This window comes from Oncorhynchus keta, chromosome 3, assembly GCF_023373465.1.
Source record: "Oncorhynchus keta strain PuntledgeMale-10-30-2019 chromosome 3, Oket_V2, whole genome shotgun sequence".
Classification (NCBI taxonomy): Eukaryota; Metazoa; Chordata; class Actinopteri; order Salmoniformes; family Salmonidae; genus Oncorhynchus; species Oncorhynchus keta.
Genome location: NC_068423.1, coordinates 4,050,915 through 4,074,900, shown reverse-complemented (window position 1 = coordinate 4,074,900; position 23,986 = coordinate 4,050,915). Strand labels below are relative to the sequence as shown.

General features: G+C 44.0%; 1 protein-coding gene across 1 annotated transcript in view; it reads left to right on the top strand.

The window, feature by feature from the left end:
- Positions 1-23,986, top strand: part of sult1st6 (sulfotransferase family 1, cytosolic sulfotransferase 6) — a 46,233-nt gene that overhangs the window by 10,775 nt on the left and 11,472 nt on the right. Inside the window, exons 3-4 of the mRNA XM_035745325.2 lie at positions 17,081-17,178; positions 17,512-17,638. Coding sequence (XP_035601218.1) covers positions 17,081-17,178; positions 17,512-17,638 — 225 coding nt within the window. The remainder of the gene's footprint in view (positions 1-17,080; positions 17,179-17,511; positions 17,639-23,986) is intronic.

Genomic DNA, 23,986 nt, shown 5'->3' with positions numbered 1-23,986 from the left:
GACCTGTATCCTCTCGTTGGCTGGCCCTCGCTTCATATTGCTCACCAAAACCACTGGCTCCAGGTCATCTATAAGTCTTTGCTAGGTGAAGTCCTGCCTTATCTCAGCTCACTGGTCACCATAGCAGCACCCACCCGTAGCATGCACAGGTATATTTCACTGGTCACCCCCAAAGCCAATTCCTCCTTTGGCCTCCTTTCCTTCCAGTTCCTTTAAATTATTGCTGCTGCCAATGACTGGAACGAATTGCAAAAATCACTGTAAGCATCACTATAAGCATCAGCTGTCAGAGCAGCTCACAGATCATTGCACCTGTACATAGCCCATCTGTAAACAGCCCATCCAACTACCTCATCCCCATATTGTTATTTTAAATTTAGCTCCTTTGCACCCCAGTATCTCTACTTGCACATTCATCTTCTGCACATCTATCACTCCAGTGTTTAATTGCTAAATTGTAATTACTTCGCCACTCCGGGCCTATTTATTGCCTTACCTCCCAAATCTTACCTCATTTGCACACACTGTATATAGATTTTTTTCTATTGTGTTATTGATTGTACGTTTGTTTATTCCATGTGTAACTCTGTGTTGTTGTTTGTGTCGCACTGCTTTGCTTTATCTTGGCCAGGTCGCAGTTGTAAATGAGAACTTGTTCTCAACTGGCCTACCTGGTTAAATAAAGGTGAAATACATTTTTAAAAAGTAAAATAAAAAAAAACTCTCCTCCCGGAAATTCTTTTTTCTTTTCTCTTTTCGTGTCCCGTGTATATATATATTTTTTTCCTTGGTGTATATTTAGTATATATTTTGTATATACTTTTTATATTTTTAAATTCAATTTCAACATACTCTTCTGCAACCCGCCCCACCCAATTTGGTACGGATCTGCTATTTTCTATACTTTAGAATCGGAACCCCCAACAGAAGCTAGCCTGCTAACTAGCTACTAGCTAGTAGTCAGTTAGCAACTGCCAGCGGTCATCAGCTAATCTTAGCCCGGTCAACTCCTGCCAGTCAACCCAGAGCATACCAGACTGCTTTTTCTCCACCAAATCTCCACATCTCTGGATTCCTACCGCAAGCTCTGTACCTTTTCACCTGGATCATCGCAGCTAGCTAGCTGCTATCCGAGTGGCTACTCCTGGCTAACGTCTCTGTCCAGAAGCAAGCACCAGTTAGCTTGGAACTAGCCTCGTGCTAGGCCCATCTTAGCTGAAGAGGTCCATCAGCCACTCCTTGGGCTACAATACCTACTTTGCCAATTAGCCTGGACCCCTTTTACTGCCGACGCCGAGCCCGCCGATCCATCACGACTGGTCTAGAGGGAGGGTGTTTCAACAGGCTCCTCCATCGCGACATCCCCTGAAGGCCCATCCGCTTGCATATCGCGGGGACAATTCGATGCTATTGCAGTCCCCACCGCAGGATGTTTTTGTGCTGGTCGAGGGCAGTCAGGTCTGGAGTGAGCCAAGGGCTATATCTGTTCTTAGTTCTACATTTTTTGAAAGGGGCATGCTTATTTTAGATGGTGAGGAAATTACTTTTAAAAATGACCAGGCATCCTCGACTGATGGGATGAGGTCAATATCCTTCCAGGATTCCCGGGCCAGGTCGATTAGAAAGGACTGCTCACAGAAGTGTTTTAGGGAGCGTTTGACAGTGATGAGGGTTGGTCGTTTGACTGCGGACCCATAACAGCAGAGGTGTATTTGGAGGGCAAGTTGGTCATAATGATATCTATGAGGGTGCCAAAGTTGACGGATTTAGGGTTGTACCTGGTGGGTTCCATGATCATTTGTGTGAGATTGAGGGCATCTAGCTTAGATTGTAGGACAGCTGGGGCGTTACGCATACCCCAGTTTAGGTCACCTAACAGAACGAACTCTGAAGATAGATGAGGGGTAATCAATTCACATATGGTGTCCAGGGTACAGGTGGGAGCTGAGGGGGTCTATAACAGGCGGCAACAGTGAGAGACTTATTTCTGGAGAGATTAATTTTTAAAATTAGAAGCTCAAACTGTTTGGGCATAGACCTGGAAAGTATGACAGAACCTTTCAAGCTATCTTTGCAGTAGATTGCAACTCCTCCCCCTTTGGCAGTTCTATCTTGATGGAAAATGTTATAGTTGGGGATGGAAATCTCAGAATATTTGGTGGCCTTCCTAAGCCAGGATTCAGACATGGCATGGACATCAGGGTTGGCTAAGTGTGCTAAAGCAGTGAGTAAAACAAACTTAGGGAGGAGACTTCTGATGTTGACATGCATGAAACCAAAGCTTTTCGGTTACAGAAGTCAACAAATGAGAGTGCCTGGGGACACGCAGGGCCTGAGTTAACCTCCACATCACCCGAGGAACAGAGGAGGAGTAGGATAAGGGTACGGCTTTAGGCTATCAAAACTGGTCGTCTAGTGCGTTGGCGACAGAGAATAAAAGGAGCCGATTTCTGGGTGTGGTAGAATAGATTCGGGGCATAGTGTACAGACAGGGATATGGTGGCATGCGGGTACAGTGGAGGTAAACCCAGGAATTTTGTGATGATAAGAGAGGTTGCATCTCTGGATATACTAGTTGTGCTGGGTAAGATCACCACATGTGTGGGAGGTGAGACAAAGGAGTTATCTGAGGCATGTTGTGTGGGACTAGAGGCTCCGCAGTAAACTAAAACAATGATAACTATCCTAAACAACAATATACAAGGCATATTGACATTTGAGAGAGAAATAAAGCGAGGCATAAAGCAATCACAGGTGTTGATTGGGAGAGCTAGCTAAGACAACAACTGCTCCTCAGCTAAGACAACAACAAGTAAAATAGCGATGAATGGGCAGAGAGGGTCAGTTAACTACTCATAGGGGCTGAGTTTGAAGCTGGGGCCGACAGATAAACAAACAAAAAAACAGAATGGAGTACCGTGATTAATGAACAGTCCAGCAGGCATCAGCTATGTAGCCAATTGATCATAGGGTCCAGTGAACAGCAATAGATGAAACAGGGAAGCCGCTGGGTAGTCGTTACTACCTAGCAAGCGGGAGACACAGCGTTTAAAGTTAGCAGGCCGGAGCTAGTAGATGCGCCTGCTCCGACGTCCGGCAAAGGCTGTTTGGGGGCACAGCGGATGGAGTTGTCGGCAGACCAGTCGTGGTGGAACGGCGGGGCTTCGTGTTGACAAAGGGTCCAGGCCATTTGGCAAAAGAGGTAGTGGTTGTAGTAATTTTGTTTGCTACCCGGGTGTTATGGGATTTTTATGAATAATGACTAAATTATGTATACATTTAACTTAGAACTATAACTAAACAGAATACTACTATGTTACTGTATGAATGTATGAATCTTATTATAGTCATAATACTGAATATAATGTGTTTAGTTTTAGTCAAAAATTAGAACAAGGACTTTCTGTTGCTTGTTAGAAACTAATGGAGCTATCGTCACACCGACTGGAATACTGTGTTCCTTACAGGACATCCTGTCTCTACCCACGGAGGGGGAGACCTTGGGCTTGTAGTAGATTGTTTAACAGGTGGCAGACAATGTGGGAAGGCTTGTGAACTATATTGCCATTGTATGAGGAAGAGAGACATTAATGACTAAATGTGAGGTATATAAACCAATGTACATTGTATTAGGACCAGCGCTCTCGAGAATAAATGCTATTGTCTAATTTTGGTAGACTGGTCTCTGTCTATTTTATGCAAATAAGGATCTTACAAATTCTTAGAAACAGACAGAGTGATTTCAATTGAATTGGTTAATGAACACATATAGGAATTGTTATATTCCTTTAACACCGGGAGATGCACCTGGCTCGCGGCTAACTGGTGCTAGCTTCGGGGCAGGGGAGTTAGCCACTATAGCCACTTGGTAGTGTGACAGGTTAAAGGAAATATTCATAGCCTGTTATACATTAAAAAGTATTAGTAAGTTCATAGTATGTGAGGATCTTAAAACATCTAAGGTTAAAAATATGCATTCAGTATTAGTTGATAGAGATTGATAATATTCATATAATTGTGTTAAAGTTCAAATCCGTCAAGCGTACAAAGGGTACGAATTGTGAGAGTAATGTGTAAACATTATATTGATTACTTTATTTTGTGGTGCCTAAAAGTGTTAATCTGTGATCTACGAAATGCTCTTAATCTATGAGCCGGAGATCAATTGCTCTGGTCTCCGCCCATATTCCTGGGGAAATCGCGGTCTTTTCTCATTGAACTAAAAGTTGAATTGAGAAAACAATACCGTATCACTCTCATGATTATTTCTCCCCTGTTTTCAGGTACGTTATTGATGATAAAAAAAGAGTAATTTAAATGTAATAACTCGCTAACATGTTAAGAATGTTTAAGGTGTGTCTTAGTAACATCTTGAGGAAGTTAGAGCTAAGTTTGCAGAGAGTAATATTAGCCCTGCTCGGTTGTAGCGAAGAATAGCATCTTACTGAGAGTAGCTGCCATTTTATATCGATGGTGAATGAACATGTGCGTTGTTAAAGATATTTTGCTGTGTTATTTGTATAATGGTTTTTCTGTTGTTTTGTAATGTGTTACTTTTGTAAAATGATTGAACTAAAAGTTGAATTGAGAATACAACACCATATCACTCTCGTGATTATTTCTCCCCTGTTTTCAGGGGCGTAACAGTAGCAGCTAGCTAACAGTGATGACCCGGTGCGAAGGTCCAGAGTTTACAGCAAGGATCCGGTGGAGTAGTGGAATTCTAGCCGTGTTGGGAAAGAGTCCGGGAAGAGTCCTGGCGGCATCAGCTGTGTAGCTGAGTGATCACTGAGCGGTCCGGGAGGTGGCCTTGGCTCATAGCTAGCTTCCGTGCTGGGCCACTCGGTGGCAGCTAGCTAGCTGTGATGATCAGGAGTAATGGTCCAGGGCTTACGGCAGGAATCTGGCATTGTAGTGGAGAAAACAGTCCGATACTGGCAGGCTAGCAAGTTGAATAAAGCGTCTGGTGTCTGTGCCGAAGATAAAGGCCACTAGCAGTGGGTGACAATGACGAAATAGCTAATAGCTAATTAGCTGGTTAGCTTCTGAAGGATAGCTGCTGATGGAGGTTCTGGCTAAAAGGTCTAAAAATAGCAGCTCCGTATCAAATTGGGTGAGGCAGGTTAACGGAAGGTATATGTCATTTGAAAATAAATGGAAATATATACAAAAAAAGACGAAAAATACCAAATGTACAGGGGAGAACGACAAACCACGTCTGCACTGCTACGCCATCTTGCAGTCTATCACAGTGCCATCCGTTTTGTCACCAAAGCCCTATATACTACCCACCACTACGACCTGTATCCTCTCGTTGGCTGGCCCTCGCTTCATATTGCTCACCAAAACCACTGGCTCCAGGTCATCTATAAGTCTTTGCTAGGTGAAGTCCTGCCTTATCTCAGCTCACTGGTCACCATAGCAGCACCCACCCGTAGCATGCACAGGTATATTTCACTGGTCACCCCCAAAGCCAATTCCTCCTTTGGCCTCCTTTCCTTCCAGTTCCTTTAAATTATTGCTGCTGCCAATGACTGGAACGAATTGCAAAAATCACTGTAAGCATCACTATAAGCATCAGCTGTCAGAGCAGCTCACAGATCATTGCACCTGTACATAGCCCATCTGTAAACAGCCCATCCAACTACCTCATCCCCATATTGTTATTTTAAATTTAGCTCCTTTGCACCCCAGTATCTCTTCTTGCACATTCATCTTCTGCACATCCATCACTCCAGTGTTTAATTGCTGACTTGTAATTACTTCGACACTACGGCCTATTTATTGCCTTACCTCCCTAATCTTCTCATTTGCACACACTGTATATAGATTTTTTCTATTGTATTATTGACTCTACGTTTGTTTATTCCATGTGTAACTCTGTGTTGTTGTTTGTGTCGCACTGCTTTGCTTTATCTTGGCCAGGTCGCAGTTGTAAATGAGAACTTGTTCTCAACTGGCCTACCTGGTTAAATAAAGGTGAAATACATTTTTAAAAAGTAAAATAAAAAAAACTCTCCTCCCGGAAATTCAAGATAGTAACAAAGGTCTTTCACTGGAAATTGGCAAGAAATCATCTGAACTCCGTTCTTCATTACATTACATTTAAGTAATTTAGCAGACGCTCTTATCCAGAGCGACTTACAAATTGGTGCATTCACCTTATGACATCCAGTGGAACAGCCACTTTACAATAGTGCATCTAAATCTTTTAAGGGGGGGGGGTGAGAAGGATTACTTTATCCTATCCTAGGTATTCCTTAAAGAGGTGGGGTTTCAGGTGTCTCCGGAAGGTGGTGATTGACTCCGCTGTCCTGGCGTCGTGAGGGAGTTTGTTCCACCATTGGGGGCCAGAGCAGCGAACAGTTTTGACTGGGCTGAGCGGGAACTGTACTTCCTCAGTGGTAGGGAGGCGAGCAGGCCAGAGGTGGATGAACGCAGTGCCCTTGTTTGGGTGTAGGGCCTGATCAGAGCCTGGAGGTACTGAGGTGCCGTTCCCCTCACAGCTCCGTAGGCAAGCACCATGGTCTTGTAGCGGATGCGAGCTTCAACTGGAAGCCAGTGGAGAGAGCGGAGGAGCGGGGTGACGTGATAGAACTTGGGAAGGTTGAACACCAGACGGGCTGCGGCGTTCTGGATGAGTTGTAGGGGTTTAATGGCACAGGCAGGGAGCCCAGCCAACAGCGAGTTGCAGTAATCCAGACGGGAGATGACAAGTGCCTGGATTAGGACCTGCGCCGCTTCCTGTGTGAGGCAGGGTCGTACTCTGCGGATGTTGTAGAGCATGAACCTACAGGAACGGGCCACCGCCTTGATGTTAGTTGAGAACGACAGGGTGTTGTCCAGGATCACGCCAAGGTTCTTAGCGCTCTGGGAGGAGGACACAATGGAGTTGTCAACCGTGATGGCGAGATCATGGAACGGGCAGTCCTTCCCCGGGAGGAAGAGCAGCTCCGTCTTGCCGAGGTTCAGCTTGAGGTGGTGATCCGTCATCCACACTGATATGTCTGCCAGACATGCAGAGATGCGATTCGCCACCTGGTCATCAGAAGGGGGAAAGGAGAAGATTAATTGTGTGTCGTCTGCATAGCAATGATAGGAGAGACCATGTGAGGTTATGACAGAGCCAAGTGACTTGGTGTATAGCGAGAATAGGAGAGGGCCTAGAACAGAGCCCTGGGGACACCAGTGGTGAGAGCGCGTGGTGAGGAGACAGATTCTCGCCACGCCACCTGGTAGGAGCGACCTGTCAGGTAGGACGCAATCCAAGCGTGGGCCGCGCCGGAGATGCCCAACTCGGAGAGGGTGGAGAGGAGGATCTGATGGTTCACAGTATCGAAGGCAGCCGATAGGTCTAGAAGGATGAGAGCAGAGGAGAGAGAGTTAGCTTTAGCAGTGCGGAGCGCCTCCGTGATACAGAGAAGAGCAGTCTCAGTTGAATGACTAGTCTTGAAACCTGACTGATTTGGATCAAGAAGGTCATTCTGAGAGAGATAGCGGGAGAGCTGGCCAAGGACGGCACGTTCAAGAGTTTTGGAGAGAAAAGAAAGAAGGGATACTGGTCTGTAGTTGTTGACATCGGAGGGATCGAGTGTAGGTTTTTTCAGAAGGGGTGCAACTCTCGCTCTCTTGAAGACGGAAGGGACGTAGCCAGCGGTCAGGGATGAGTTGATGAGCGAGGTGAGGTAAGGGAGAAGGTCTCCGGAAATGGTCTGGAGAAGAGAGGAGGGGATAGGGTCAAGCGGGCAGGTTGTTGGGCGGCCGGCCGTCACAAGACGCGAGATTTCATCTGGAGAGAGAGGGGAGAAAGAGGTCAGAGCACAGGGTAGGGCAGTGTGAGCAGAACCAGCAGTGTCGTTTGACTTAGCAAACGAGGATCGGATGTCGTCGACCTTCTTTTCAAAATGGTTGACGAAGTCATCTGCAGAGAGGGAGGAGGGGGGGGGGGATTCAGGAGGGATGAGAAGGTGGCAAAGAGCTTCCTAGGGTTAGAGGCAGATGCTTGGAATTTAGAGTGGTAGAAAGTGGCTTTAGCAGCAGAGGCAGAGGAGGAAAATGTAGAGAGGAGGGAGTGAAAGGATGCCAGGTCCGCAGGGAGGCGAGTTTTCCTCCATTTCCGCTCGGCTGCCCGGAGCCCTGTTCTTCCATTGACGACCTGAAATACTCCCTGAACGATCTCCTTTTGAGAACGACTGAGGCTGAGTTACGCATTAGCACCGTTGAAGATACCGTCACTCGACATGACCAGGTTATGAACCAGCTGCAGAAGGACAACGCCTCTCTCATAAACAAGGTAGACCAGATGGAGAACCAGAGCAGGCGTAGCAATATCCGTGTGGTGGGATTGAAAGAGGACCGCAAGGGCCGTGACCTAGTCCATTTCTTCACTCAATGGATCCCGGATATCCTAAGCATAGTCACTTAATAATGTTTGCATATCTTGCATGATTCATCTCATATGTACAGTGGGGCAAAAAAGTATTTAGTCATAAGTACTGAGAAACTTTTGTTATTGACCAAATACTTATTTTCCACTATAATTTGCAAATAAATTCATTAAAAATCCTACAATGTGATTTTCTGGATTTTTCCCCCTCATTTTGTCTGTCATAGTTGAAGTGTACCTATGATGAAAATACAGGCCTCTCTCATCTTTTTAAGTGGGATAACTTGCACAATTGGTGGCTGACTAAATACTTTTTTGCCCCACTGTACATGGCTTTGAGGTGGGCCACCATACCCATAAATTATCACTTTTTTTGGACGGATTCTAACGAATCCAGAACATTCACTTACATAACCTATTACAGTATTATAGTTATTTCTCTGGATATAAGGTCAATTTAAAAATAAACAAAAGACAAATCTTACCGTTGTCTGTCTTTGATCATCATACCATTAAGCTTAAGTTTCCTTTTAGATGGTCGCCTATGGGCTTCACATATTTGGGCGGATGGTAACCTGAACAACCTCAATAAACTCAATCTGGTCAGCTTGTTGCAAAAGGTGGAAGGTGACCTGTGTAAATGGATGGACTTGCCTCTCATCTCGAGAGGTTTTATTTCCCCTAAAACCCCTCTATGGAACAATAGATTGATTCCTATGTTTTTCCAAAATAGTAACTTTAGACCGTGGTCTGATAAGGGTATCGCTCTCATTGTTATGAAGAGGGAATTCGTATGTCCTTCGAACAGCTGAAACAGAAATACCACTTGTCTAACAAGGACTTCTTAAGTTACCTACAACTACAACATTTTATTAGGGTGAATCTCAAGGGACAATGGAACCTACCTAACATGTCACCTATTGAACAACTCTGCCATGCAGATCAACCATTGTTCAAGACCATTTCCCGTGTTTACGATGCTCTTTTGTCAGGACTACCACTGCCGGTGCAAAATAAACCCGATTTAGATGGGGAAAAGATCTGGGTATTGATCTTGATGAGGGACTATGGCGTGACCTATGCATGGATGGTGTTACTTTCCCATTAAACTCCAGATACAGACTGATCCAGTTTAATTTCCTTCATCAGCTCTATATCACCCCATCTAGATTGCACGAGTTCAACCCTGATATCTCCTCCCTATGTTTTAGATGTGGCTCAGATGAAGGAACATTCGTCCACTCCACTTGACAGTGTTCAAAACTACACCGTTTCTGGCAAGGGGTCTGCGATACCATATCCTCAATTCATGGGGCTGCATTCCCTTTAGACCCGGAGGCCTGTCTACTGGGTAAATGTACTAATTCTAATCCTAGGCAAAGCCATACTATAAAGCTAACAGAAATATTGCTAGCGATTGCCAAGAAATGTATTGCCTAATGTCTCATTCTTTTTTTTATTATCTTTTTTATTTGAATTTAAAAAACATTTTTTTATTGCATTTACATTTTTGTCTGTTGTTTTGTAAGGCAGAGTTCCTCTGTCCGGTGTCTGTGTTCTTTTGCCCATCTTAATCTTTTATTTTTATTGGCCAGTCTGAGATATGTCTTTTTCTTTGCAACTCTGCCTAGTAGGCCAGCATCCCATAGTAGCCTCTTTACTGTTGACATTGAGACTGGTGTTTTGCAGCTACTATTCAATGAAGCTGCCAGCTGAGGACTTGTGAGGCATCTGTTTCTCAAACTAGACACTCTAATGTACTTGTCTTCTTTGCTCAGTTGTGCCTCGAGGCCTCCCACTCCTCTTTCTATTCTGGGGAGAGCCAGTTTGGCTGATCTGTGAAGGGAGTAGTACACAGCGTTGTATGAGATCTTCAGAACATTCATGGTCCTAACACACTAAGACAGTTGTGAAGAGAACACAACAAACCATTTTCCGCCTCAGGAGACTGAAAAGATTTGGCATGGGCCCCCAGATTCTCAAAAAAGTTCTATAGCTGCACCATCGATAGCATCCTGACAGGTTGCATTACCGTCTGGTATGGGAACTGCTCGGCATCTGACCGTAAGGCGCCACAGATTTTAGTGCGTACGGCCCAGTACATCACTGGTGCCAAGCTTCCTGCCATCCAGGACCTACAGTATATAATAGGCGGTGTCAGAGGAAAGCTCATAAAATTGTCAGAGACTCCAGTCACCCAAGTCATAGACTGTTTTCTCTGCTACCACATGGCAAGCGGTACCGGAGCGTCAAGTCTAGGACCAAAAGTCCTTAACAGCTTCTACCCCAAGCCACTGGACTATTTACATTGACACGCCCCACCCCTCTCCATTTGTTTTATACACTGCTGCTACTCGCTGTTTATTATCTATGCATAGTCACTTCAACCCTACCTACATGTACAAATAACCTCATCTAACCTGTACCTCCGCACACTGACTCGGTACCGGTACCCCCTGTATATAGCCTCGTTATTGTTATTTTATTGTGTTACTTTTTATTATTTTTTACTTTAGTTTATTTGGTAAATATTTTCTTAACTCTTTTTGAACTGCACTGTAGGTTAAGGGGTTGTAAGTTAGAATTTCACTGTAAGGTCTACACTTGTATTTGGCGCATGTGACAAATAAAGTTAAGTATCCTAAAATACCGTAAGAAGTTAGGTGGTGTTTTTGGTGTAACAGTAACATTATAATATACTATTATATTTGGATTTGGTTATGTCAGGTAGAATACTAATGAATCATTATATGATCTTCAAAGACATTAATTCAGCTTTGATCTAAATTCAATATACATTGTAAGAAGTTACATAGCAACTATGTGGCAGCACTACACCCCTGCTTTCTGTTGCACTGAGCGAAACACATCTACAGTAGTAGGCTATTTGCAGAAGGAAACATTTCTGGTTGGTCTCAGGGAATGTAAAAACATTTAGGGAGACTTTTAAAACGGGGTTGAGTGACAAATAATTGAGATTGAGTGACAGCAAATACAGCGCTATGAAAAGGTTTTTGCCACCTTTCTGATTTTTGCATATTTTTTTGTACTGAATGTTAAGATCTAGAACCAAAACCTAATATTAGTTCAAGGGAACCGGAGTTTATAGATAACAAAAAAAATCTATACTTCTTTGACTTATTTCATTAACAAAGTTGTGCAACACCCAATTCCACTGTCTGAAAAAGTAATTGCCCCCTTACATTCAATAACTGGTTGTACCACCTTTAGCTGCAATGACTGCGATAAAATGCTTCCTGTAGTTGTTGATCAGCCTGTCACATCGCTATGGAGGAATTTTAGCCCACTCTTGCATGCAGAACTGCTTTAACTCAGCGACATTTTGTAGTTTTTCAAGCATGAACTGCTTGTTTTAAGTCCTGCCACAACATCTTAATTGGGATTAGGCCTGGATTTTGACTAGGCCATTCCAAAACTTCAAATGTTTAACCATTTTCATGTAGACTTGATAGTATGTTTTGGATCATTGTCTTGCTGCATGAAATAGCTGCGCTTCAGCTTCAGCTCACAGACGGATGGCCTGACATTCTCCTGTAGAATTCTCTGATACAGAGCAGAATTCATGGTTCCTTCTATTAAAGCAAGTCGTCCATGTCCTGAGGCAGCAAAGCATCCCCAAATCATCACACGACCATCACGCTTGACCATTGGTATGAGGTTCTTACCATGGAATGAAGTGTTTGGTTTTCACCGGGCATGACGGGACCCATGTCATCCAAAAAGTTATACTTTTGACTCATCTGTCCATAGAACAGAGTTTTGATGATCATCTAGGTTCTTCCAGGTGCATTTTCTCAAACTTGAGTCAACTTTCTGGACAAGATTGGTCCCAATATGAATCAAGGTAACTGATTAGTAAGGAATACCCCTCACCTTGATGGACTGGGATATGTTCCGGGTTGCCTCTGAGAATAGCATTGACGTATACACAGACATGATGACTGAGTTCATCTGGAAGTGTATAGGGGATGTTGTTCCTACTGTGTCTATTAAAACCTACCCAAACCAAAAAACGTGTTTAGATGGCAGCATTCACGCAAAAAAACTGAAAACACGAACCATCGCATTTAACCATGGCAAGGTAACTGGGAATATGGTTGAAAACAAACACTGTAGTTATTCCCTCCGTAAGGCAATCAAACAAGAAAAACGTCAATACAGAGACAAAGTGGAGTCGCAATTCAACAGCTCAGACATGAGAAGTATGTGCCAGGGTCTACAGACAATCAAGGATTACAAAGGGGAAAACTCAGTCGTGTCGTGGACACCGACATCTTCCTACCAGACACTAAACACCTTCTTCGCCCACTTTGAGGATAACACAGTGTCACCGACGCGGCCCGCTCCCAAGGACTGTGGGCTCTCGTTCTCCGTGGCCAATGTGAGTAAGACGTTTTAGCATGTTAACCCTCGCAAGGCTGCCAGCCCAGACGACATCCCTAGCCGCGTCCTCAGAGCATGCAGAGACCAGCTGGCTGGAGTGTTTACAGACATATTCAATCTCTCCCTATCCCAGTCTGCTGTCCCCACTTGCTTCAAGATATCCACCATTGTTCCTGTACTCAAGAAAGCAAAGGTAACTTAACTAAATGACTATCGCCTCGTAGCACTCACTTCTGTTATCATGAAGTGCTTTGAGAAGCTAGTTAAGGATCATATAACCTCCACCTTACCAGACACACTAGACCCACCTCAATTTGCATATTGTCCCAATAGATCCACAGATGATGCAATCGCCATCGCACTGCACACTGCCCTGTCCCATCTGGACAAGAGGAATACCTATGTAAGAATGCTGTTCATTGACTATAGCTCAGCCTTCAACACCATAGTATCCTCCAAGCTCATCCTCAAACTCAGGGCCCTGGGTCTGAACCCCACCCTGTGCAACTGAGTCCTGACTCCACTACGCTGATCCTCAACACAGGGGCCCCACAAGCGTGCGTGCTAAGCCCCCTCCTGTACTTCCTGATCACCCATGACTGCGTGGCCACGCACGCCTCCAACCCAATCATCAAGTTTGCAGACAGCAGTAGTATGGCTGATTACCAACAATGACGAGGCAGCCTACCATAATTTGCAAATAAATTCATTAAAAATCCTACAATGTGATTTTCTGGATTACATATTTTTTTTGTCTGTCATAGTTGAAGTGTACCTATGATGAAAATTGCAGGCCTCTCTCATCTTTTTAAGTGGGAGAACTTGCACAATTGGTGGCTGACTAAATACTTTTATGCCCCACTGTACACCTGTTCTGAAAGGCCCCAGAGTCTGCAACACCACCAAGAAAGTGGCACCATGAAGACCAAGGAGCTCTACAAACAGGTCAGGGACAAAGTTGTGGAGAAGTACAGATCAGGGTTGAGTTATAAAAAAATATCAGAAACTTTGAACATCCCACGGAGCACCATTAAACCACAACAAACCTGCCAAAAGAGGGCTGCCCACCAAAACTCATGGACCAGGCAAGGAGGGCATTAATCAGAGAGGCAACAAAGAGACCAAAGATAACTCTGAAGGAGCTGCAAAGCTCCACAATGGAGATTGGAGTATCTGTCCATAGGACCACTTTAAGCCGTACACTCCACAGAGCTGGGCTTTATGGAAGAGTGGCCAGAAAAAAGCCATTGCTTAAAGACAAAAATAAGCAAACACGTTTGATGTTTTCCAAAGGGCATGTGGGAGAATCCCCAAACATATGGAAGAAGGCACTCTGGTCAGACGAGACTAAAATTGATCTTTTTGGCCATCAAGGAAAACGCTATTCCTGGCACCAACCCAACACCTCTCATCACCCGGAGAACACCATACCCACAGTGAAGCATGGTGATAGCAGCATCATGCTGTGGAGATGTTTTTCATCGGCAGGGACTGGGAAACTGGTCAGAATGTAAGGCATGATGGATGCCACTAAATACAGGGAAATTCTTGAGGGGAAACCTGTTTCAGTCTTCCAGAGATTTGAGACTGGGACAGAGGTTCACCTTCCAGCAGGACAATGACCCTAAGCATACTGCTAATGCAACATTTGAATGATTTAAGGACAAACATTTAAGTGTCTTGGAGTGGCCACGTCAATGCCCAGACCTCAATCCAATTGAGAATCTGTGGTATGACTTAAAGATTGCCGTATATAAGGGGAATACATCCAACTTGAAGGAGCTGGAGCAGTTTTGCCTTGAACAATGGGCAAAAATCACAGTGGTTAGATGTGCCAAGCTTATAGAGACATACCCCAAGAGACTTGCAGCTGTAATTGCTACAGAGTATTGACTTTTGGGGTGGGGTGGGGGGTGAATAGTTATGCACACTCAAGTTCTGTTATTTTGCCTTATTTTTTGTTTGATTCACAATAAAAAATATCTTGTATCTTCAAAGTGGTAGGCATGTTGTGTAAATCCAATGATATGAACCCCCCCCCCATTTTTTAAAATCTATTTTAAGGCAACAAAATAGGAAAACTGGCAAGGGGGGTGAATACTTTCGCAAACCACTGTAGCTAGCTGCAGTTGCTAGCTAAGTATGTGATAATGAAAAATATGAAATCTTTCTCTCTCTATTTTTCTCTTGCTTCTCCTTCATTTAGGAAGTTAAATTAATTTGTTCAACACGGTTTTATTTCTCTCTCTGAGTCAACTACTATCCAATTTTTATGCACTGCAGTGCTAGCTAGCTTTAGCTTATGCTTTCAGTACTTTATTAATTATCTGATCCTTTGACTCGGTGAAAAACATGTCAGTTCATGCTGCAAGAGCACTGATAGGTTGGAGGACGTCCTACTGAAGTTGTCATAATTACTGTGTAAGCCTACGGAAGGGGGTAAGAACCATAAGCCTCCTAGGTTTTGTATTGAAGTCAATGTACACGGAGCTAGCTGTCCTCCGTCTACACCATGGTGCTACCCTCTAGAGTGCTGTTGAGGCTACTCTAGAACTTCTAGCAAAATAGTATTTTAATCAATTATCTGGTGACGTGATTATATTTAGTATAGTTTTATCTAATGATAACTTTTTAAATGTTTGAACATTTACATTTTCATGAAATTCACTGAGGAGGATGGTCCTCCCCTTCCTCTTTTCAGGAGCCTCCACTACTCCATGGAATGAATTTGACACCCCTGATCCATACAATTTGACTACAAGTAGTAGCCTTCGGTAAAGAAAGGCAAGCCTGCAGCCCTGCCCTACGTGGAGTTGGTTGCTAAATTTGCATATCCAAGGGTATTCACGTCTCATTGGCTGAGCTAGTAAATCATCATTTTTTTGACAGTTATACGCCCTAAACCACTCTATTCTTTCCTAACAGGGCAAGCAGGGACACAGAGAAAATATACTTATTAACATCCTTAATTATAATTTAAATTCACATTGTAATACATTGTATGTAATATTTCATATAAATCTGGAACACTGGGCAGATACTTTAATAAACAACTATTTTTCTTTTTCTTTTCTTCTGATTTTCACTATCAAATTTACAATTGTTTATATAGAAACAACAAAATTGTATGTTCTGAGTCCATGTCAATGCTTAAATCACATCAGAATACCATTATTGGATCTGGGGAAAAAAATACACATTTTGATTTCTGAGTGTAATTTCCCTTTAATTCAAGTGCACACCAAGCAAGAGAGGAATGTGTTTGTGAAGTTTCTGTTCTGCTACTGCACATGTGATGGCAGAGTTTTCAAAACAAATGCCCACCCAATTGATACAAACAATCATGTTGTCATTCTGTCAGGAAGGCCTACCTTGTAGTTAACTTTTAATTGAGAAGGTTTTGGGGAAACCCTTTCTGTCTACCCAAAAGATGGTTATCATTAGTATCACTAACTGGCTACATGAAGATGCGGGCACCACACAGACAGGCAGTGGCAATATTGCTGGAAATGAATTGGCAGATGTATTGAATTTGGCTATTTAAATAGGGACTCCAAAACCAACTTCTCTGCTTGAAAACTGCTTATGTGGCATCAATGTTAGTCCTAAACATAAATTGTAGTTGCAAAATTGACAAAAAAGTGTAAATAGGAGAACTTTGGTCCTAAAGTCAGTAAGCTTTCTTCCAAACCTGAGATTTGTGAGATTTAAGGAATCGACAATGTCACAGTTTTCCTTGGGTTGGGTTTAGATTTCAATCCTGCCCACACAGTATTACGGCCAGGCACTGCTGGCCATAACCAAATCACAGCCACACTTGTGCTGTAGACAGTGCACACTTTCCAATCGTAGCAGACGAATCAACCTACATCCCGCCCATTTCTTTACAGACAGTAGAACTACCAATCGTCACCAATGTTATGTTGAAAGAATGAGACTTTTTCCAATTCAAACATCCACACATTGGTGAGCTAACGTTAGCATCACAAACACAACTGTCCGTCCTTAAACCTAAGTGAAAAATAACACAGTGGCTTAGGGCGTTAAGGATAACTCAACTACGTTGAGTATAGAGGGTCAAACAACAAGAACTGCCAGGGTACGAACATAACAAACATACATACCAAAGAATCATAGCAAACAAACATAGTAAACATAACACACCCACATCAAACCACATCCCCAAATTCAAGGCGAGGGATGCAAAAGCCAGTGCAATGTAAGAATGACCCATACTTTAACCCTTCAAGAACTCCCGAATATTTTACTTATCCTAATTGTGTCTCCTAGGCTTGAGCATCCTTAAAAACATGGACCCCCCAAGGGTCATCAAGACCCATCTGCCTTTCAAGTTGGTGCCAGAAGGGTTCTGGAAAAACAAATGCAAGGTAAGGTGGAGTACGACTCCTAATTCCCTTTTCATACTACTAAGCTGAGCCGAACTGTACTGTGCTGGGCGAGTTATGCATCCACCGTAGTTGTTGGAACCATGCTGAAAAGGACGATGTGAAGGGACAATATCAGAGCTAGCACATTACAATTCTGGTCGGAATTATAGTGTGAGTGAATTTTTAATGAGTTTTGCTTTAGAATTAGAATTAAGTAAGTAATTAAGTAGAATTAAGTAAATTATGTTCAGTTAACGTTATCTGAAAAATGATCCATAGAACAGTAAGTGACAAACAAAACGATACACCTTCCCCTGGCCATCTTCTCCCCAGGCTATCTATGTTGCAAGGAATGCTAAGGACAACCTGGTCAGCTACTACCACTTTGACCGCATGAATCTAACCCAGCCTGAGCCTGGACCGTGGGACGGCTACATCCACAAGTTCATGAATGGAGAACGTAAGTAATATAATGAAACTAACATTTTCCTAAATGCCTAATACCAATGTGGTCATTTATGCCTCAGTTGGTAGAGCATGGCGCTTTCAATGCCAGGATAAAGGAGCACACAGCCATGCAATCTCCATAGACAAGCATTGGCAGTAGAGTAGCCCGTCCTGAAAAGGTCAATGACATTCCATGTGGCACCGTCATAGGATGTCGCCTTTCCAACAATTGAGTTGGGCAAATTTCTGCCCTGCTAGAGCTGCCACACTCAACCGTAAGTGCTGTTTTTGTGAAGTGGAAACGTCTAGGAGCAACAATGGCTCAGCTGCGAAGGTGTAAGCCACACAAGCTCATAGAACGGGTGCTGTAAAAATAATCTATTCTCGGTTTCAACACTCACTACCGAGTTCCAAACTGCCCCTGGAAGCAATGTCAGCACAATAACTTAATCGGGAACTTAGTGAAATGGGTTTCCATGGCCGAGCAGCCGCAAACTGGCCTAAGATCACCATGCGCAATGTCAAGTATCATCTGGAGTGGTGTAAAGCTCGCCGCCATTGGCAGCGGAAATGCGTTCTCTTGAGGGATGAATCACGCTTCACCATCTGGCAGTCCGACGGACATATCTGGGTTTGGCGGATTTCATGAGAACGCTACCTGCCCCAATATATCGTGACAATTGTAAAGTTTGGTGGAGGAGGAATAATGGTCTGGGGCTGTTTTTCATGGTTCGAGCTAGGCCCCTTAGTTCCAGGGAAGGGAAGTCTTAACGCTACAGCATACAATGTCATCCTAGAACATTCTGTGAATCAAACTTTGTGGCAACAATTTGGGGAAGGCCCTTTCCTGTTTCAGCATGACAATGCCCCCGTGCACAAAGTAGAGGCCCATACAGAAATTGTTTGTCGAGGTCGGTGTGGAAGAACTTGACTGGTCTGCAGAGAGCCCTGACCTCAACCCCATCGAACACCTTTGGGATTAATTGAAATGCTGACTGGGAGCCAGGATTAATCGCCCAACATCAGTTCCCAACCCCACTAATGCTCTTGTGGCTGAATGGGAGCAAGTTCCTGCAGCAATGTTCCAACATCCAGTAGAAAGCCTTCCTAGAAGAGTGGAGGCTGTTATAGCAGCAAAGGAGGGACCAACTCCATATTAATGCCCATGATTTTAGAATGAGATGTTCAATGAGCACGTGTTCACATGTTTTTGGCCGAATAGCATATGTACAGTTGAAGTCGGAAGCTTACATACACTTAGGTTGGAGTCATTAAAACTAATTTTTCAACCACTCCACAAATTTCTTGTTAACAAACTATAGTTTTGGCAAGTTAGTTACGACATCTACTTTTCCAACAATTGTTTACAGACAGATTATGTCACTTATAATTCACTGTATTATCACAATTCCTGTGGGTCAGAAGTTTACATACACTAAGTTGACTGTGCCTTCTAGTTTTTCCCGGTTTTGACCTTTCTGCCTGCCCTGACCCTGAGCCTGCCAACCGTTTGTACCTTGCCACACCACACTGGATTACTGACCTCTGCCTGCCCCTGTCGTTTTGCCTGTCCCTGTGTTAGTAATAAACTTTTGTTACTTTGATACTCTGCATCTGGGTCTTACCTGAAACGTCATGGCCAGTACAACCCAGCAGACTCGGACCAGCTCCGCAACGCCATCTTCTCCCAAGGAGCCACCATTGGAAGGCACGAGGAGTTGCTTCGTGGTATCATGGAAGGGTTACAGACCTTGGCCGGGGGCCATGACCAGGCGTTGAACACATTCCTGGAGCAATTCTGTGGGTTGCCTGTTAGGCAGCCTACCACAACAGTAAACTCCCAGCCCCTCTGTAACCCAGCTGTTAGCAGCGCCGCCACCCCGGTCACCCCGGTTTCCCGGGAACCCAGCATACCTCCCCTGGAACGCTTCGATGGAGAGTCGGGCACCTGTTTGGCGTTTCTCGCTCAGTGTTTCCTCATCATCAAGCTGCAGCCCCCCTCCTTCCCATCGGACTCCTCTAAGATAGCGTACCTCATCACGCTGATGTCCAGGAGGGATCTCGCCTGAGCTACGGAGGTATGGAAACAACAGTCGGCCGTATGCTTCAATCTGGAGGAGTTTGTGGCGGAGGTAAAGAACGTATTGGTCCGGAAGAGAGGCTGCCCAGAAGTTACTCCAGCTTCGTCAAGACTCCCGCAGTGTGGCAGACTATGCGGTTGATTTCCGCACGTTGGCAATTGAGAGAGCCTGGAACACGGAAGCACTATTTGACATGTTCCTGCATGGAGAATCGGAGGAAGTAAAGGATGAGCTTGCAGCTCGGGAACCACCAATGGATCTCGACTCACTGATCACCTTGACAATTCGGATCGATGGGCGACTACGGGAACGAAGGAATGAGAGGAGAGTCGATTCCACCTCATCTCTGAGCTATCCTGAAAGTCCCTGACAGCTCCGTTGTTGAGAGAACCCGAGGCTACCCAAGTTCCTCCGAGAGCCTTCGAAGATGCCGATTCACCTATTCCCAAGCCTATGCAACTAGGCCAGAGCTAGGCTGTCTCCAGCTGAACGGCTATACAGGCTTCACACTGTTACGTTCCCCAGTTTATGTGTTGTAGTTTGTGTATTTGCATGTGTTTATTTCAGGAAACGGCTTCCTGAAATCCCTCAAGCAGCTGATTGGTCGACTCCATGGCTAATTGGAGAGCTGACCCCGCCCCCTCGTCAAGACACAGCTGTCTCCAATTACCCATTCCTTCAGAAGCTATATAAAAGCCAGTGTTCTGTTCAGGACAAGGAATTTTGCTGGAAGTAGATTTGCTAGAGAGATTTTGCTAGAGATTTGCTGGGAGGTCATTGCTGGGAGGTCATTGCTGGGAGGTCATTGCTGGGAGGTCATTGCTGGGAGGTCATTGCTGAGAGGTCATTGCTGAGAGGTCATTGCTGAGAGGTCATTGCTGAGAGTTGGTATGTTTTGTGAGTTTGTTGCTCAGATGATGTCCTTTGTTTCTTAGTTTGTTTGTGAAAATTGTTTAATATTCTGTTTCATTTGTTCCCAGGGGGGAAGGGGAGGGCACCTAGGGAGTGCTTAGGCAAGAGGCCCGCGGGCATACATATACCCGTAGCATATTCGCTGTCTAGGCACACTAGGTAAGACCTGGGCGGACCACCCCCTGTATTTTGGTTAGGGCACCAGGTGGTGCTAAATTAGGTAAGTAGTGGGTAGGCAGGTAAGATAGGAGAGGGGGGCTTTGAAATGTACTTTCTTTGCTTTGGTTCCGTCCAGACCCTTTTCCCCATATTACCGTGTAAAGGAATAAAGTCCTTGTAAACGGTACCACATTCTGCCTGTTGTCATTCTTTCTTGCACCTACAGTCCATACCTTTTTCACTTCACGGAGAGTTTAGTTGTAGCAGGGTGTTGCGTTCCCTCTTCATAGAGGCGTGCGTAACACACACTAAGAGTTGCCTGAATTGCGTGACTACTTGTCATTTCGTCTCCACCTGCCCACTAAAAGACCAGGCTCACCAGTAGGAGTGAGTACTCTGTTGGGCCATACTGAGAACTTTTCTTCTCCCTTTACTCGTACCCCTTTTCATGCCATTTTTCTGTGGGGGATCCAGTCAATCTCTTCGGGTACTCATCGACTCTGGGGCCGATGACAGCTTTATGGACGCCATCCTGGCTCCCGAGCTGAACATCCCCACTCAGCTCCTCTCCATTCCCATGAATGTTAGAGCGCTGAACGGGCGTTCTATATGCCGGGTCACCCACAATACCACTCCATCAACCTATGTGTGTCAGGGAACCGCAGCAAGATGATTCAATTTCTGCTCATTAACCTTTCTGGCGCAGGCATTCCGCTAGCGAACCACCTCGACAACATCCGGTGAAACGGCAGAGCGCGAAATTCACATTTCTGGCGCATTCATGAAAATACAAGTGTCATACATCACAATAAAGCTTAACTTCTTGTTAATCCAGCTGCTGTGTCAGATTTCAAAAAGGCTTTACGGTGAAAGCACACCATGCAATTATCTGAGGACAGCGCCCGCATACAAAAGCATGAAAAACATTTTTCAACCAGGCAGGTGCGCCACGAAAGTCAGAAATAGCGATATAATAAAAGCCTTATCTTTGAAGATCTTGTTCTGTTGTCACTCCAAAAGGTCCCAGCTACATCACAAATGATCCTTTTGTTCGATACAGTCCTTCTTTATAACCCCCAAAACTCAGTTTAGCTGGCACGCTTCATTCAATAATCCACCGGTTTCCCTCCTTCAAAATGCATACAAAATTAATCCCAAACGTTACCAATAAACTTACCCAAACAAGTCAAACAATGTTTATAATCAAACCTCCGCTACCCTAACACGTAAATAAATCAGAAAATGTAAGACGGAGAATCGTTGTCTTTACCGGTGATAAACAACAAAGAATGCGCTCTCATCCACATGCATGAAAACACTACAGCCAAAATGGGAGCCACCTAGAAAAATACAATTTCTGGCTCATTTTTCCAAAACCCAGCTTGACACTCTTTCTAAAGACTGTTGACATCTAGTGGAAGCCCTAGGAACTGCAATCTGGGAGGACTTGGCCTTATAATAAAAGTGATAGCCATTGAAAATAGGTAGGCTGAATTTTTTTTCTTTTTGGGTGGGGGGGAGTGGTTTGTCTTCGGGGTTTCGCCTGTCACAGACATCATTTGAACAGTTTTAGAAACTAGAGTGTTTTCTATCCAAATCTACCAATTATATGCATATTCTAGCTTCTGGGCCTGAGTAACAGGCAGTTTACTTTGGGCACGCTTTTCACCTGGACGTCAAAATACTGCCCCCTACCCAAGAGTCGTTAACTTCCTGACTGATGTTTTGAGATGTTGCTTCAATATATCCGCATACTTTTCCTCCCTCATGATGCCATCTATTTTGTGAATTGCACCAGTCCCTCCTGCAGCAAAGCACTCCCACAACATGATGCTGCCACCCCCTGCTTCACGGTTGGGATGGTGTTCTTCGGCTTGCAAGCATCCCCCTTTTTCCTCCAAACATAACGATGGTCATTATGGCCAAACAGTTCTATTTTTGTTTGATCAGACCAGAGGACCGTTCTCCAAAAAGTATGATTCTTTTTCCCCATGTGCAGTTGCAAACCGTAGTCTGTATTTTTTATGGTGATTTGGAGCAGTGGCTTCTTCCTTGTTGAGCGCCCTTTCAGGTTATGTTGATATAGGACTCGTTTTACTGTGGATATAGATACTTTTGTACCTGTTTCCTCCAGCATCTTCACATGGTCCTTTGCTGTTGTTCTGGGATTGATTTGCACTTTTCACACCAAAGTACGTTCATCTCTAGGAGACAGAACGCGTCTCTTTCCTGAGCGGTACGACGGCTGTGTGGTCCCATGGTGTTTATACTTGCGTACTATTGTTTGTATAGATGAACATGGTACCTTCAGGCGTTTGGAAATTGCTCCCAAGGATGAAACAGACTTGTGGAGGTCTACAATTTTTTTCTGAGGTCTTGGTTGATTTCTTTGATTTTTCTCATGATGTCAAGCAAAGAGGCACTGAGTTTGAAGGTAGGCCTTGAAATACATCCACAGGTACACCTCCAATTGACTCACAAATTATGTCAATTAGACTATCAGAAGCTTCTAAAGTCATGACATCATTTTCTGGAATTTTTCAAGCTGTTTAAAGGCACAGTCAATTTAGCGTATGTAAACTTCTGACCCACTGGATTTGTGATACAGTGAATTATAAGTGAAATAATCTGTCTGTAAACAATTGTTGGAAAAATGCCAAAACGATAGTTTGTTAACAAGAAATTTGGAGTGGTTGAAAAACGAGTTTTAATGACTCCAACTTAAGTGTATGTAAACTTCAGACTTCAACTGTATATATTCTTATTCCATTCTTTTACTTAGATTTGTGTGTATTAGGTAATTGTTGTGGAATTGTTCGATTACATGTTAGATATTGCTGCACTGTCGGAACTACAAGCACAAGCATTTCACTACACTCCCAATAACATCTGCTAACCACGTGCATGTGACCAATACATGGGTTCTGATAGTAATTCACCTCATTCAGATTCAATAGTTGCAATATCCACTAATTTATTGTTACTGTGAAGCTTGTTAGTCAGTAGATGACTGGCTTGATTACCATGGAAGTAATTGTCTAACTTGATGGATGGCAAATTTTGCTCACTATCTTATCAAAAGATTTAGTTATGTCTTGACTTTGAATCGTGTAGTCCCTACCTGGTCTTAAATAAGTGTTTGTTGAGAACGCTCTAACATTGTTAATAACTTTGACACTTCTTTCATTTTTATTTATTCAGCCCAGATG